Source organism: Protobothrops mucrosquamatus, unplaced genomic scaffold, assembly GCF_001527695.2.
Source record: "Protobothrops mucrosquamatus isolate PMUCROS unplaced genomic scaffold, P.Mucros_1.0 scaffold_230, whole genome shotgun sequence".
Taxonomy (NCBI): Eukaryota; Metazoa; Chordata; class Lepidosauria; order Squamata; family Viperidae; genus Protobothrops; species Protobothrops mucrosquamatus.
The window spans coordinates 265,484-279,734 of NW_015386306.1; the positions used below are offsets into that span (position 1 = coordinate 265,484).

Here is a 14,251-nt window from a genome sequence, read left to right on the forward strand (position 1 = left end):
TCCAATCCAGCCTTGGACTGTATTGTCTCTTGTCTCATCCATCTCCTTGGAATGTGCTCCCTCCTTCCTGGAAAACTGCCTTTTCACTGTAGTCCATCACAACACTTCCCCCTTTATAGCCACAATCCATCACACCTTGCTTGAAGATCAGGTGGCAATTTAGCTGGAAGGGCTTTCTCCCAGATTCATCTGGTGTGCTAAATGTGTCCTTTCTTGGACCAGGGGTCTCATGGTCATTCAGGTCTGGGTCACTTTGTAATGTGCTCTACCTGGGACCGTTTTTGAAGATCACTAGGAAGCTACAGCTGATCCAGAACACAAAGGTATAAGCAATTCTGGGCTCACCTCAGTACACCCAGGGAACATTTCTGCTGTGTGAGGTGCACTGGTTATCAGTGAGCTTCCATAAACAATTCAAGACACAGTTTATGAAATATAAAGTCCTTACTCAGATATACAAGATCTATGCCTTGGAATGCTTCAGTCCCATCATTTCTGCCTGCCTCATAAGATCTGACATAGCAAGGTTGCCTTGTGTCCCATCCATTAAGCAATGTCATTTGATGGCATTAGGAAGTGCACCTTCTCTGCCACAGTGCCTGCCTTTAGAGTAGCATCCCCTTGGAGATTCAGACTGCTCCAATCCTGCAAGCTTTTAAACAATCGCTGACCTATTATTTTCCCCAAATTATGAGACCAGTTAGGCCGTGCCCATCTAGAGTGCAGTGTGTCGTTCACATATTCATGTTTACTATTTTTTTTTTTGTTCTTAGGCATTGCATCTATTTTTAATCAGCATGCTTCCCAAAATCAGGGTTGAGTTGGACAGCCTTTTCAATCTAATAAACAAAGTTGCCCATGTCGCCATTCAAACCCAGGTGCTTCATTCATGCTCCAGCTTGCACAACCTAGCAGAGAGCAGGTCTGAGAAGGGTGTGTAGTACACCTCTTCCAAAGCAGCAAGAGCCACGCAAAAAAAAAAAAAAAGCCTGAGGGATGGAAGGGAGAAAGAGAGAGAGAGAGAGAGATTGTCTTTCTTGGCGATTGCTGTTTGTGGAGACCAGAGTAGTCTGATCCTAGCAAGACTGTTACACCTGTCATTGTTGATTGCAGCCCGGGAAACAAAGCTGGCTGCTCTTTAGGCCTGACGCCAGGAGGAGAGGAGGGAGCGGCAGATTCCAGAGTGACATCCACAGAAGACCCAGAGGGATTCCTTTTCTTACCCCCCCTTCCCCACCCTCCACCCCAAGCTTAGCGCGGATGTATCCACGGCCTGGCGGGCGCGCGAAGCGCTCGATCCCTGCGAGCGACTCTTTTTTTTTTTTTTTTTTTTAAAGCCTCTTTCCGAGGTTCTGAAAGGGGGCGGAGACGAGAGAGGCCGACAGAGCCGGAAATGACGTTACCCGCGAGGTGTAAACTGTTTGGTGGGACCCTGGTAACCGTCGGTTGGCGACGGTGGGTCTGGAGCGCGAGGTCGCCGCGGCTCCTTCTGGTTTTATTTTTGGTTTTTTTTTTAACTTTGCGTCTAGAAGAGAGAGGAGCCCTGGAAGCGCAGGCCGGCTGCTCGGGGTCCTTCTCCTTCCGCGGGAGTTAAAAGAGAGTCCCGCGGGGAGCGATGCTCCGGTGAAGGAAGAGCGGGGACCACCTTCCCCCCCCCCCACACACACACCTCCTTCCCCGCCATCTCTCGACGGGAGAAAGGGAAGGGACTGCCGGGGCTTCCCGGGGGGGAGGTGGTAAGGGTCTGCAGGAGGCTGGTTTTTAATACCTCCATTGAACGGAGAAGCTCACACTTAGGGGGGAAATTTCTTTCTCTCCAAATACCCGCCTCTCTACACCAGGGCGAAGCGGGGGAGGAGAGGCTGTAGGGCCCTTGTTTTCCCCCCCCCCCCCCATCTCTCCTCCCAGCCGAATAAGACAGCGGTGCAGAAAAGGCCAAAATGACCACTTAAGGCCCGAAAGAGAAGACAGCGAGGGCCAGGTGCTGGTTTTTTGCGCGCGCGTATTTGCGCGCGCGCGCGCGTCCCTGAATAAAAAAAAGGGGGGGATGAGGAGGAATTTTTACCTCCCCTCTTTCCTTTTGACACCTTCCCTCTCTTGCCCGGAGCGCTAGTTCCCTGTCTCTATCCTCCCTCCCTTTCCCTACATTTGCTTTTCATCCTCGCTGTCCTCTTCTTCCTCCCCTGGTGCCTGGCAGATCCGTTCACGGGGTCTCTTTTGCTGTGGAAGATGGCGACACCAGGGATGAGCTGGCAGCAGCACTATTACAGCGGCAGTTCTTCGACCAGCACTGGGAAATTCAACGCCAGCTCGTCTTCCTCAGCGATGTCCTCCCATTTCGGCATGGAATACAACCAGGATCTCCATCTCAAAATGAGCAAGAAAATAGCTCAGCTAACCAAGGTAGGAGAGCCTCCCCCCCCCCACACACACACACACGTCCCCCCCAAGTCTTTTCCTCAAATGTTTCTTTGGCTCACTCCTATTACTTGTTTTTGTATGTGTTTTGAAACTCTGCATTTCAAACTTTGCATGGGTTAAAAGAGAATAATTATCCTTTGGCGGAATGTCAACGTTTCAGAACAAAACCATTTTTGACAGGTTTATTTGCACAGTGACTCTTCTGTTATTTATCAGTGGATCCTTGTAGAAGGCATGTTCTTCTCCGTGATGCTGTTTCTTTCTCCTAAGTGGAGGAGTGAAAGTTGCAATCCAAGATATGCTCACAGTGATAAACTCCATTGAACGTAGGGAGATTTGACAAAATGTACAAATGGATGATGGTATGTTTGTATCCCTGATAGCCAATGGTGCATAATTGCATATATTTTAATTGTTGCTTTTATATTGGCATCTAAATGTGCTTTCATTTTCAATAACTTGTTTAACTTCTGTTGTACCTTGTTTTTTATAAGGATTCAAGAATTTTCTAGTTGAGCCTTATAAATGCCTAAGAACTATTGATTTGTGTCAGAACTGCTATTCATGCAAATCTTGGCAGTTTTCAATATTAAAATAAGTAGGTTTGCCTTTAGAAAGGAATTACAAAATTCTCTTTGGGGATTGTTTCATAATCATAATCTACTATAAAAAGGCATTCGCCCTGATAGAGGTTCATGTAGCCTGTCATTTAGATGTAATTTGGAACAAGTGTCATCAGAGGATCTCAAGCAATATATTCCAGGAATCCCATTTCTGGTTATAAATGCAAGATTTATGTATTTATTTCCTATACACGTTATAGGAGACTGCATATACTGTATATAAATAGACATGCCTTGACAGTTTGCAAAAATGTTTTTCAAGAATATAAATTGCTTTTATAATCCAACCACAGTTTGATAGGCTTGGTAAAGTTAAAATGTATATTAATCAAGCTCAACTAATGTACACTTCCTTCCCAAACCTGGTGTCTTCAGATGTGTTCAACTACAGCTGCTATAATCAGTAGATAATTCAACCATATGTTTAATTCCCAACATATCTGGAGGCACTAGATTCCAGAAGCCTGATGTATACAAATATTGCTCACTTTATGACAAGCTTGGTATGTTAATTTCAGCATTGTTTTTATGAAACATGTTTGAATTACATTTTGGGGGTAGAAGGGTTAATGATAATTTAAATGGTTGAATCTGTTTTATAAATATGATTTTTACTTCTGTTTGTATAAGAAATGTCCAGTGTTTATTCAAGAGGCAGATGATTGCTTTGAATTTGATTAACTATTGGACTTCATCGATTTATACTCTTAATGCAAGCACAGTACCATTCACAATTGATTTTACATTTTAAAGAGGCACCTGTCAACCAAACCCTTTATAAACTTACATGAGATGTCAGATTCAAAAATAATATGGCTCCAAATGTAACTCTTAGGACTAAGAATGAATGAAGAATACTTTTAAATTGTACATAAATATTTCTCCAAAGCAGCTGACCAGCTCTGGTTTCATATTGAATACTGGATGAGATTATTCTTGCTATATTCAGATGTAATATAATATGATGTCTATATAATATGAATTTCATAGTTTAAGTTCTATATAATGTGGAAGTTCTTGAACAACTTTTTAAAATAGTTGTTAGAAAGCAAAATGTATTGAATGTGTGATGAGGAAAATTTGATATGCCCAGTGAAAAATATGCCATATCATTTATTTAAACCACTAAGACAGGTAGTTCTGAAGTTACGACCATAATGGAGCCTGGCCATTACTGTTAAAAGTTGTAACAGTCATAAAACAGATTGGTCATGTGCTCAACTTGATTTTATGATATTTTTTTTGCAACAGTCGTTAAGCGAATGCCATAATTGAAAATGCGAACACCACAGTCATTAAGTGATCGCCACAGTCATTAAATGAATCCACTGCTCACTATGGATACAGTTTTACCAAAAAATAAGCACCCCTGTTAAGCAAAACTGTTATAAAACATGGTCATGTAAGCCCAGGGCACTGCAAATGGTTGTAAATGCAGTGATGTTACCAATTGTCTGAAGTGTAGTCGTCTGATCGTTGTGGGGGGATCCAACTGTCGGAACCCCTTTTTCAAATTGGTCCTAACTTTGAACGGTTGCCAGGTGGCTTATTGTAAATCAATGACTACAGGTAGTCCTCAACGTATGACCATAATTGAGCTCAAAATTTCCATTTCTAAGCAAGACAGGTGTTAAATGAGTTTTGTCCCTTTTTATGACCTTTTTTGCCACAGTTGTTAAGTGAATCCTTGCAGTTGTCAGAAGATCGCAAAAGGTGATGACCCCAAGATATTACCATCGTCCTAAATATATGCTGCTGCCAAGCATCCAAATTTTGATCATGTGACCATGGGGATGCTGCAACATTTGCAAGCGTGGAAAATAGCCATAAGACACTTTTTTCAGTGCTTTTGTAACTTTGAATTTTCACTAAACAAATGATTGTAAGTCAAGGACTACCCATTACCAGTAAATATTTTATGGTTATTAAAAATTCCCTTTGAAAGCATGGTCATAACACTAAAAACATTCTAATATTCAAGCTGAGTTTCTGACACTTCATATTTATTCCATTTATTGTCCTGAATTTGATGAAAAGTTATAAAGGAGCCTATGCTATGTGAGCCCTGGGTATACTGTGTCTAGCACCTTTAGGCAGCACATATTCTAATTGAATCTTGTCTAATTATCTTTACACTATCACCAGATGCTGCCGGGAGTCAGTTTAGGTACTCATTTGGTTTACTTCATGCTACATAAGATAAGATTAAGCTTCTTCTAGTAACAGGAGAACAGAAGAAGCTGCAGGACCTCACTAATGATACATATCTTTAATCCAATTTAGGTTCCATGGCTTAGTGTATACAAAAAAAATCCAGAATCCTTCATAAGATGGTCAGATTACCAAAACTGTGGTGAATGGTCCAGATTTTTTTGTGTATTTCCACCCTTTGCATGTTTTACTCTTTTTTCTTTGTCTGTTGTGTTTTGTTTCCTCTACTATACAGCATATGACAGCCAGTTTGGTATAGTAGTTTAAGGTGTCAGTTAGAAACTGGGAGACTGTGAGTTCTAGTCCTGCCTTAGGCACAAAACCAGCTGGGTAACTTTGAGCCAGTCACTCTAGCTCAGGTTTTGAAAGGGTGCAATGGCAAAACATTTCCAAAAAGCCTTGCCCACTGCAGAGATTAGTCCAGAAAGTCACCAGGAGTCATAAAGTGACTCGAAAGCACCCCGCACCACCACCAAAAAAGATTTAACAGTTTCTGGACTGCAGGAAATCTGAGTAACTAATAGATGGCAGCTGTTAATTGAAGCTTTCTTATCTCTTTGCTTCCCTCTTTTGGTTGTCTGGATTTTTTAGCCCAGATATGGTATCTCCACTCTCCTGACTTTTCATGGCATCAGATTTGGAAACAGAAGAGCATATGCAAGTATAATTCTGACCTGGCTGGTGTCCAGGGAGTCTGCTTATTATTGAGGCAGAATAGCTTGGGCAGAAAGGAAATAAGGAGGCAGAACAATCTGATGATTCTAGGGCAAAATTCCAAGGCTTTTTTCCTTTTCTTGGCAGCTACAGGTGCAAATTTTAAGTCTATTGTAAGGCAACTGATTACCTGCTAGAAAACAAAACACTAAACATCCCACCTATGTATTAATTGAGGGTACAGAGAAAGAAACAAATCAAATGTTTATCTTTTATTCCTTTATTTGAATGATTTAGAAGATGGTTACCAATCTCATTACAATGATTCTGGAAGGCATGCAAAAAGTTAAAACCAAAATAATAAATAATAATCTACATCACAAATGTCCAAGATTGAAAAGGAATGTTCCCAATTTACAAAGGGAAATAAAAGCCATTTCATAAGAGAAATTACCAGGTGGCTGTAATGAATATTAAATTTATTGGCCACCCAACTGTGAGTGGCACACAATACTAAAAAAAGACACAGAAAAGCTAAAATGAATAGGCAGCCCAGACTCAAATGTTATAATAACAAAATCCATAAAGCAAATAGGGGGCATTATACAAATAGCAAACCTTAACTCCAGGACTGGGACCAAAGCCTGTTTTCCAAACATTTTGGAACCCTAGGAGATATGGCACCATCCTTCTCTCTAAAGAGATGCTATTTCAGAGGGAGGGGGCTGCAACATATAAGGCACACTTCCTAGGTCCCACAAGATGGAAATATTTAATGGAAGAGCACCTACTCTGCTGGAATGTACTTGGATGGCAAGACAAGTAGCAACAAGTGGTCTCCCATTTTCCAGGCCCTATGCCAGGGGTAGGCAACCTTGGCTCTTTTATGACTCGTGGACTTCAACTCCCAGAATTCTGGGAGTTGAAGTCCACGAGTCATAAAAGAGCCAAGGTTGCCTACCCCTGCCCTATGCCATACAGGGCTTTACAGGTAATAACCAGCACCTTCAATTGCACTCAGAAGCCAACTGGCAACTATTCAGCTCACACATAAATGGTAAAACATGCCCACACCAAGAGGCAACCCTTACTGCTTGCACCTCTTTGAACCATCTGTAGATTCTGTGTGGTCTTTGAGAGCAACCCCATGTAGAACACATTGCAATAATCCAATAATGAAGTGACCAATGCATGAGTAAATAAAGGGCACCATTGCTTTTATGAGTAATATACTAATATATTAGTAATATACTAATATATACTAATATACCCATAACTCCTTCTCGTAGAGATTAAGTTTCTAATCAGGCAGGGGTAGTTGAGTTCCACTCTCAGATTTGAACCCCACTGTCATAGAATTCCAAAGTCTTTATTGGAAGTTAGTGCATTTAGAAGGCTTAAGATATCTAAACCTTAGAAAGATACAATGAAAATATTCCTATAATCTTTATTTTAAATGTATTGTTACAATCTGTTTTGTTTTGCTTTGCTTTGCTTTGCTTATTTTCTTACATGTAAATTTTAACTGGCAGGTCCTTAGGGTGTTATTCTTTTCATTTCATTTGAACCTGATTTTAGATGTTTTATTTAGTGTTGTAACTACTTTGCTGATCATTGACCATAAATAAGTAAAGTTTAGAAACAGAAGAAAAACACCAATAAAATTAGTCAACCAGCAGAATTTGCTTAACCTCAAGATCCAAATGCCTGAGGGAACAGTCAAGTTTTTAGTGCCTTGTGAAAGGCTAGCAGCTATGTGTGTATGTGAGATAAAAGTGTTCTTGTGAGTGGAGAGTGTTTACATTGATGGGTGAAATACTAACATTAGTCATTGCTGTTATAATTATTTTTGGTTCAGGTTAGCATTTATTTTTTAAAAATATCACTCAATGTCCTCCTTTTTTTCATCATATCCTCTTTCATAGGATACTTTAATTGCTATTCTAATCCTTCATTTACAGTAGCTTTGAATTTATTCCACCCTTCGCCAATTAAAAGTTGAGAGACAGAAATAGTTCTAAATGCCTTTAAAATGCAGTTAGAATATTTTCCCGGTGTATTTTTATTTTTGATGAAATACTTGGCAGTGATAAGATAGTTAAGGAGAAAATAGGCCCATGACAGAAGAACTATGGGTGGGGGGCGGAATGGAAAAGAATTTGAGAATAGGTCTGCTTTATGTATATATGTTATGTGGCTGAATTCTTTCTGTAGCCTTCACAATTCTGTTAGATTACCTACCCGGAAAAAAGAACAGAATCCATGTAGTTCTTATTTTTTAAGCTTGCCAGCTCATAGTGGTTGACATTATTGGACTAAAGTATTTTTAAATAAATAATAAGAAATATATATTGCTTGTTATTAGCTAGATATAGATATAAATACAGGTAGTCCTTGACTTATGACCACAACTGAGCTCAAAATTTCCACTGACAAGCAAGATAGTTATTAAGTGAGTAAACATGCTTGTTAAGTAAATCTGGCTTCCCCATTGACTTTGCTTGTCAGAAGGCCACAAAAATGATTGCATGACCCTGGGACATTGCAACCATTATCAATACATACCAGTTGCCAAGTGTTCGAATTTTGATTGTGTGACCATGGGAAAGCTGCAAAAGTCATGTCACTTTTTTCAGTGCTGTTGTAACTTTGAACAATCACTAAACCAATGATTGTTAATTGAGGACTACCTATAGATATAGATATAAATATGTAGGTATAGATATTTCAGAAATATATGAAGTCACTCTGCATTTAATTTTGGATTTCATTTTCTTGTTGTATGCAAGCAAGCAGAAGCATAAAGGAGTATAAAACTAACAGAGCAATATAACAATCTTAATATAACTTGGACGTGTTCTACTATAGTTTCAAGTGGGAAATTATTAGCATCTTAGCTCAAGCCAAATCCAAAAATGCTAGAGAATTCCCAGAAGCTTGGCATTCAGACAAATCAACCATTAATAGCTACATAGACATAAGGCACATTTACATACTATTCACATCATGGGGGGGGGGGGATTGATGTTTCAGCAGTTAAAGACTGGGTTTCGAGTGCTGAACAATGGGGTGAGCTCCTGTTACCTGCCCCAGCTCCTGCCCACTTAGCAGTTCAAAAGCATGCAAATGTGAGCAGATAAATAGGTACCATTTTGGTGGGAAGGTAACAGCGTTCTGTGCACCTTGGTGTATAATCATGCTGGCCACATTGCCAGGGAAATGTCTTTGGAAACCTCTGGCTCCCTCGGTTAAGAAATGGGGATGAGCACCCCCCCCCTAGAGTTGGACATGACTGGACAGGGGAGATCTTTACCTTTACGCATTATTCAAAAGAGACAATAACAAAATCTAGGAAGAAAACAAAAAGACTAGTACACATCTCCTTCAGCAGCTAACATTCAGATAAGCTGAGATTAGCACCAGACAAACAGTCAAGCAGAAAACAAGAATGCAAGAACCACCATGGAGGAAACTATATCCCCACCAAACCTGGTAAGGTAGATTAATACATATAAATAGGCAGCAGACCCCACACTCACTGCAGTGTGTAAGAAAGGAGAAAATCTTTTTATGCAAGAGAACCTCAGCATTATAGTTTGATTCTATAACTCACAGACGTTAATTATAAATTAACTAGTCTTGTCTCTTTCCAACCAAAAAATACAATCATCATCGTGTGGTTTCCTACTTAGTGACCACTTTGCTTAATAGTAGATTTGCCAGTCCCAGTTAGGGTTATTAAGTGAGGACTACCAGTCTGTTAAAATAGATTTTCACTATGTATTTTCATCTGCGGATATTGCGATGCATATCTACAATATGATTCATTTTTCTGATTTTTTAAAATAAACCACTATGTCAGATATGGGTATTTGGTCACATACCCCTTTACTCCACTGTTCCCCATTTAAATTGCTCTTTCATTCATTCTCTCTCATAATTTTCTTAATATGAATTCAAATGTGTTGAAGACCTAGAAACATCACTGATGAGAGACTAACAGGGCTAATAAACACCAGTCCTTCCACTGGATTTACCAATTTTACACAACCTTGAGGAATGGGGCAGTGGCTGTTTGAGCTGTAAAAAAAGTGCAAGTGGCCCTCTTGGGTTATGTTATTCTCCTGCAGGAAGTACACTGAATGTTCTAGGCAAGTTCCTGTAGTATTCTGTAGGTTAACTTATATCATCTGTTATAATATTAAATTATCTGAAACCTTGTGGCAGAAGGATGAGATGTAATAAACATGGTAATTGATGCCTCTGAAGACTAAGAAACCAAATATTTTATTAGGTTGGTATGATTATATATTGCCAGAGGAGAAATGCAGAAGCAGACTTGTGATCAATCCTTACAAGATTGAGTGGCTATATTTTTCGGCTCCTGGGTGCAATTCAAGATAGTGGTTATCACCTTTGAAGCCCCCTAGGGCAGGGGTAGGCAACCTTGGCTCTTTTATGACTCGTGGACTTCAACTCCCAGAATTCCTGAGCCAGCCATGCTGGCTCAGGAATTCTGGGAGTTGAAGTCCACGAGTCATAAAAGAGCCAAGGTTGCCTACCCCTGCCCTAGGGCCTGGAACCACCTAGTTCCAGTCATCTCTGCCCACTTGTACAGTCTAGCAAGGTAGATGCTCTCAAGTCCTGTCAATTAAATAACATTTTGTGGAACTCAGAACATACACCAACACAGTTACAGTTCCCGCCCTATGGAATGACACCCCCTCCCCCAGAGATCTGTGTGGCTCCCCTTCCCCATTATGTTGTTCAAGGAAACTATTCAAAACCTTGTTCTCCCAGATGTTGGGAGACAAGGTGATTGTCTTTTCTTTCTTTGCCTGTTTGTTTTATTTTGGTTTTGCTTTGGATACATTGCTCTTCCAGTCTGTTGTATCTTTTATATGCTTTTTAGTATATATTAGTTCTTAGTTGCAGGTCCTTCAGAGTCATTTGGAAATCAGATGGCCAGATAAAAAGATAAATATATAATGTTTAATTGTTAGTTTTCTGCTTAGATAGTTCATAGGATTTGCATCATAGAGAAGTCTCGATCTTGACTTCTGGCCAGTCTCTGTCCCAGACCTGATCTATGGAGAATGCTTTTTTTTTTTTCCTTTCTAGTTCAAGTACATACATAGGCTTAAAGGTGCTTTCTCAATGTATGTGTAATTTAGCAGCTGTAGCACACAGACTTAGGAAACAATACCACATATTTAATATATTACATTTTAACGTAGTTAATTTTGCTGCCCATGATATTTTAATTAGAAAATAGCCATTAATCTTGTTGTGTATTAATATATTTTTGTGTTATTCTGAACTTCACCATACAGTTTCTCATATTGTATTGTTTTGAAATAATGTATAAGAAAATATATATTTTTATATTTTCCTATATACAGGTAATATATGCTTTGAACACAAAAAATGATGAGCATGAAGTTGCTATGCAAGCTCTCAAGGATGCTCACGAAGAAGAAATTCAACAAATTCTTGCAGAAACCAGAGAAAAGATTTTGCAATATAAGGGTAAAGTTTCTGAAGAAATGGATCTAAAAAGAAAAATCCAGGTTTTAGAAGAGTCGTTAGAAGATCACAAAAAGATGAAGCATCAAGCCTTAACTGAATTTGAGGCTTATAAGGACAGAGTTGAGGATATGCAACTCTGTGCAGAAGCTCAGCATGTCCAGCGTGTTGTAACTATGTCACGTGAAGTGGAAGAAATTAGAAAGAAATTTGAGGAAAGATTACGAAGTTTTATACAACAGCAGTTACAATTTGAGAAAGATAAACGTTCAGCTCTGGAAGAGCTGAAAGCTGCACATAGACTTGAGGTCCAAGAACTTATGAAGACACATCAAAATCAAAATGTTACTTTAAGCAAAGGTCAGGAAAAAATAGAAGAATTGCATAGGCAGGATGTGGAACAGTTGAATGCTAAAATAGAAGAGCTAAGAATAGAAAGAAAAAAACTTATTGAGGAGTATGAAGGTAAACTCAGCAAAGCTCAATCTTTCTATGAACATGAACTTGATACTATGAAAAGATCACAATTGTTTACAGCCGAAAGCCTGAAATCCTGCAAAGAAAAGGAAGTAGAACTAAGAAAGGAATTTCAGAGTCAAGAATCAGTTATACGAAAAAATCTGGGGAAACTTAAAACTGAGTTGCAAATGGCTCAGGATGAAGCAGGGGCTCTTCGAGAAAAATGCCAGAAGCTTCAAGTGGCTCTAAGTACCTCAGAAAACAGTGTGCAGGTGAGATGATTATTCTTATGCTGTTTCTTTAACAATAAATAAATACAGTTGTTAGAATGATGTTGATGAAGTTTCAGGTTGCTCAGCTGGGTGTAAAATCAGATTAGTTTACCTGCAATAGATTGCCAGACCAAGTAATTTCTTCCTATTTTATTTAGAGCTGTGACAAAGTTTGCTTTTCTGTATAAAACTGCAGTAGCTTTTCTTCTAATAGTGAAGGCCAAAGGCAACTGAAATAGTTAGTGTTCTGTTAAAATTAATGGCTTAGATTTTTAGAGCTCATTGCAGAAGCAATTTTGGTTCTAATATCCTTTCCCTTCCCTGCAGGAGCCAATAAACATTCTGTTCTGTTTTATAACATCTACTGAGCTAAAGGAGTGGCTTAAGAGGCCGCAGTAGAAGAAAGCAAGTGGGGAAAGTCTTATTTCTCTAATCTAAGTGAAGGAGTAGATTTTCCCTCACTACATCTGGAACTTTTATGTAATTATTGTTATTTATTGCATGTACTGTATATTCCACATTTTCCTTTATGTGCTCAGGTCTTCTTACGTGGGCATCTTCTCTGATGGAAGTTGAAATGTTAGTGTATGTATATGTACACATACATATGCACATTTGCCCAGATCAAAATGTTATTTTATTGTTAAAATTAAGGTTGTAATTGTATTGTCCATATCTTTTCCTATTTTTTCTTGGAATAGATATTTTTCTATGGAAATAATAATGGCATGTTGAAGAATGGAACTGAAAATGCTTACCAAATAAAAACACTAAATACCGAATCGGATAAAAGTTACAATATGGATGTGTTATGTTTATGGAATGACTGTGATTTTTCTAAAGATGTAAAGTTTGTATCTGTACCTGACAATTGGAGGAAGGCTGTTCATAGTTCACTAATACAAAGGAAAACAGCAAATTTTATTAAGGCTAACTGGAAAGATGCTTGGAAGAATTATGATTGAAAGTTATAAAATGTGACAATGGGTAAAAGCTGTGAAGTACTGTGTGTAGGATATGTAGACTAATGTAATGTGTAGGCAATGTGTGTAGACTAGATTTTTGCTCTTTAGAAAGATACTAAGAAATGCATGAATAAGAGAAAGTTTATGTACATTTGTTGATTTAGAGAAAGCATATGATGCAGTGAATAGGCCTGAATTGTGGCAATATTACATGAATACAGAATCAACCATTGATTGCTGAATGCACTAAAAATAACAGGTATAAAAATAATATTTTGCAAATGGTTCAGTACTAGCCAACAAAGTAAGACAAGGATGTTTAGTCTTCTTTTGTTTATTTAATGGATTTGTGGATAAAATATATAATGAATGTTTGTGGTGAGATGTATTAACTGCGTAAATGTGTATTTGTATTTTGATATGCAGATTGTTCCATGTTGGTTGAAATCTAAAAAGCTTTTAGATTTTTTAATGCAATAAATAGCATGCATGTAAAAATCAGTATATCAAAGACCAAGGATGTTATATTTGATAGGACAAAAAGAGCTATAGTGAATTGTATATAAATAAAAATATATCAAGTAGATGAATATATATATATTTGGTAGAATATTTAGTAAAGATGGAGAATTTTTACATGCAAATGCTAGTTTGAAACAATGGGTAGTGTTTTTTCTCTTCTGAAAATAATATATGTTAATGTTGAAAGAAGTGAAAATGACTGCATATAATAGTATGCAAACACCCCACTTTGTTATATAGTAGAAAGAGCTAAGTGTGTCGGGAAAAGTATAAAAATAATTTGGATGCAGTAGAAATAGACATTGAATTACCAAAAGTCAGGCCTGCTGTGTTTGAAGATGGGTCTCCCTAGTTTGAATATGGGTCTCCCTAGCACTATCCCACAATCACACTGGCTGATGAGGAAAGAGCGACTAAATTAGAAATAGAGGAAAACTGAAAAAGTCATGGCTGGATGGAGTTGATGAAATTCTGAAAAAAGGATAAGTTATAGAACAAAGTAGAGTATTAGGCAGTGTAAAATCAAGGTAAAAGCAAGAATGGTTTGCAAGGAGAGAAAGATATGGAGTAGTATAGTAAAGGCATATACTAGTTTTAG

The 14,251-nt window shown here is 38.4% G+C and overlaps 1 protein-coding gene across 1 annotated transcript in view; it reads left to right on the forward strand.

Moving 5' to 3' along the window:
* The first annotated feature begins 2,172 nt into the window (after positions 1-2,172).
* FAM184A (family with sequence similarity 184 member A) overlaps positions 2,173-14,251 on the forward strand; it is a 50,213-nt gene continuing 38,134 nt past the window's right edge. The window contains exons 1-2 of the mRNA XM_015829080.1: positions 2,173-2,403; positions 11,312-12,166. Of these exons, the coding sequence (XP_015684566.1) occupies positions 2,230-2,403; positions 11,312-12,166 (1,029 nt within the window). The 5' untranslated portion in view covers positions 2,173-2,229. The remainder of the gene's footprint in view (positions 2,404-11,311; positions 12,167-14,251) is intronic.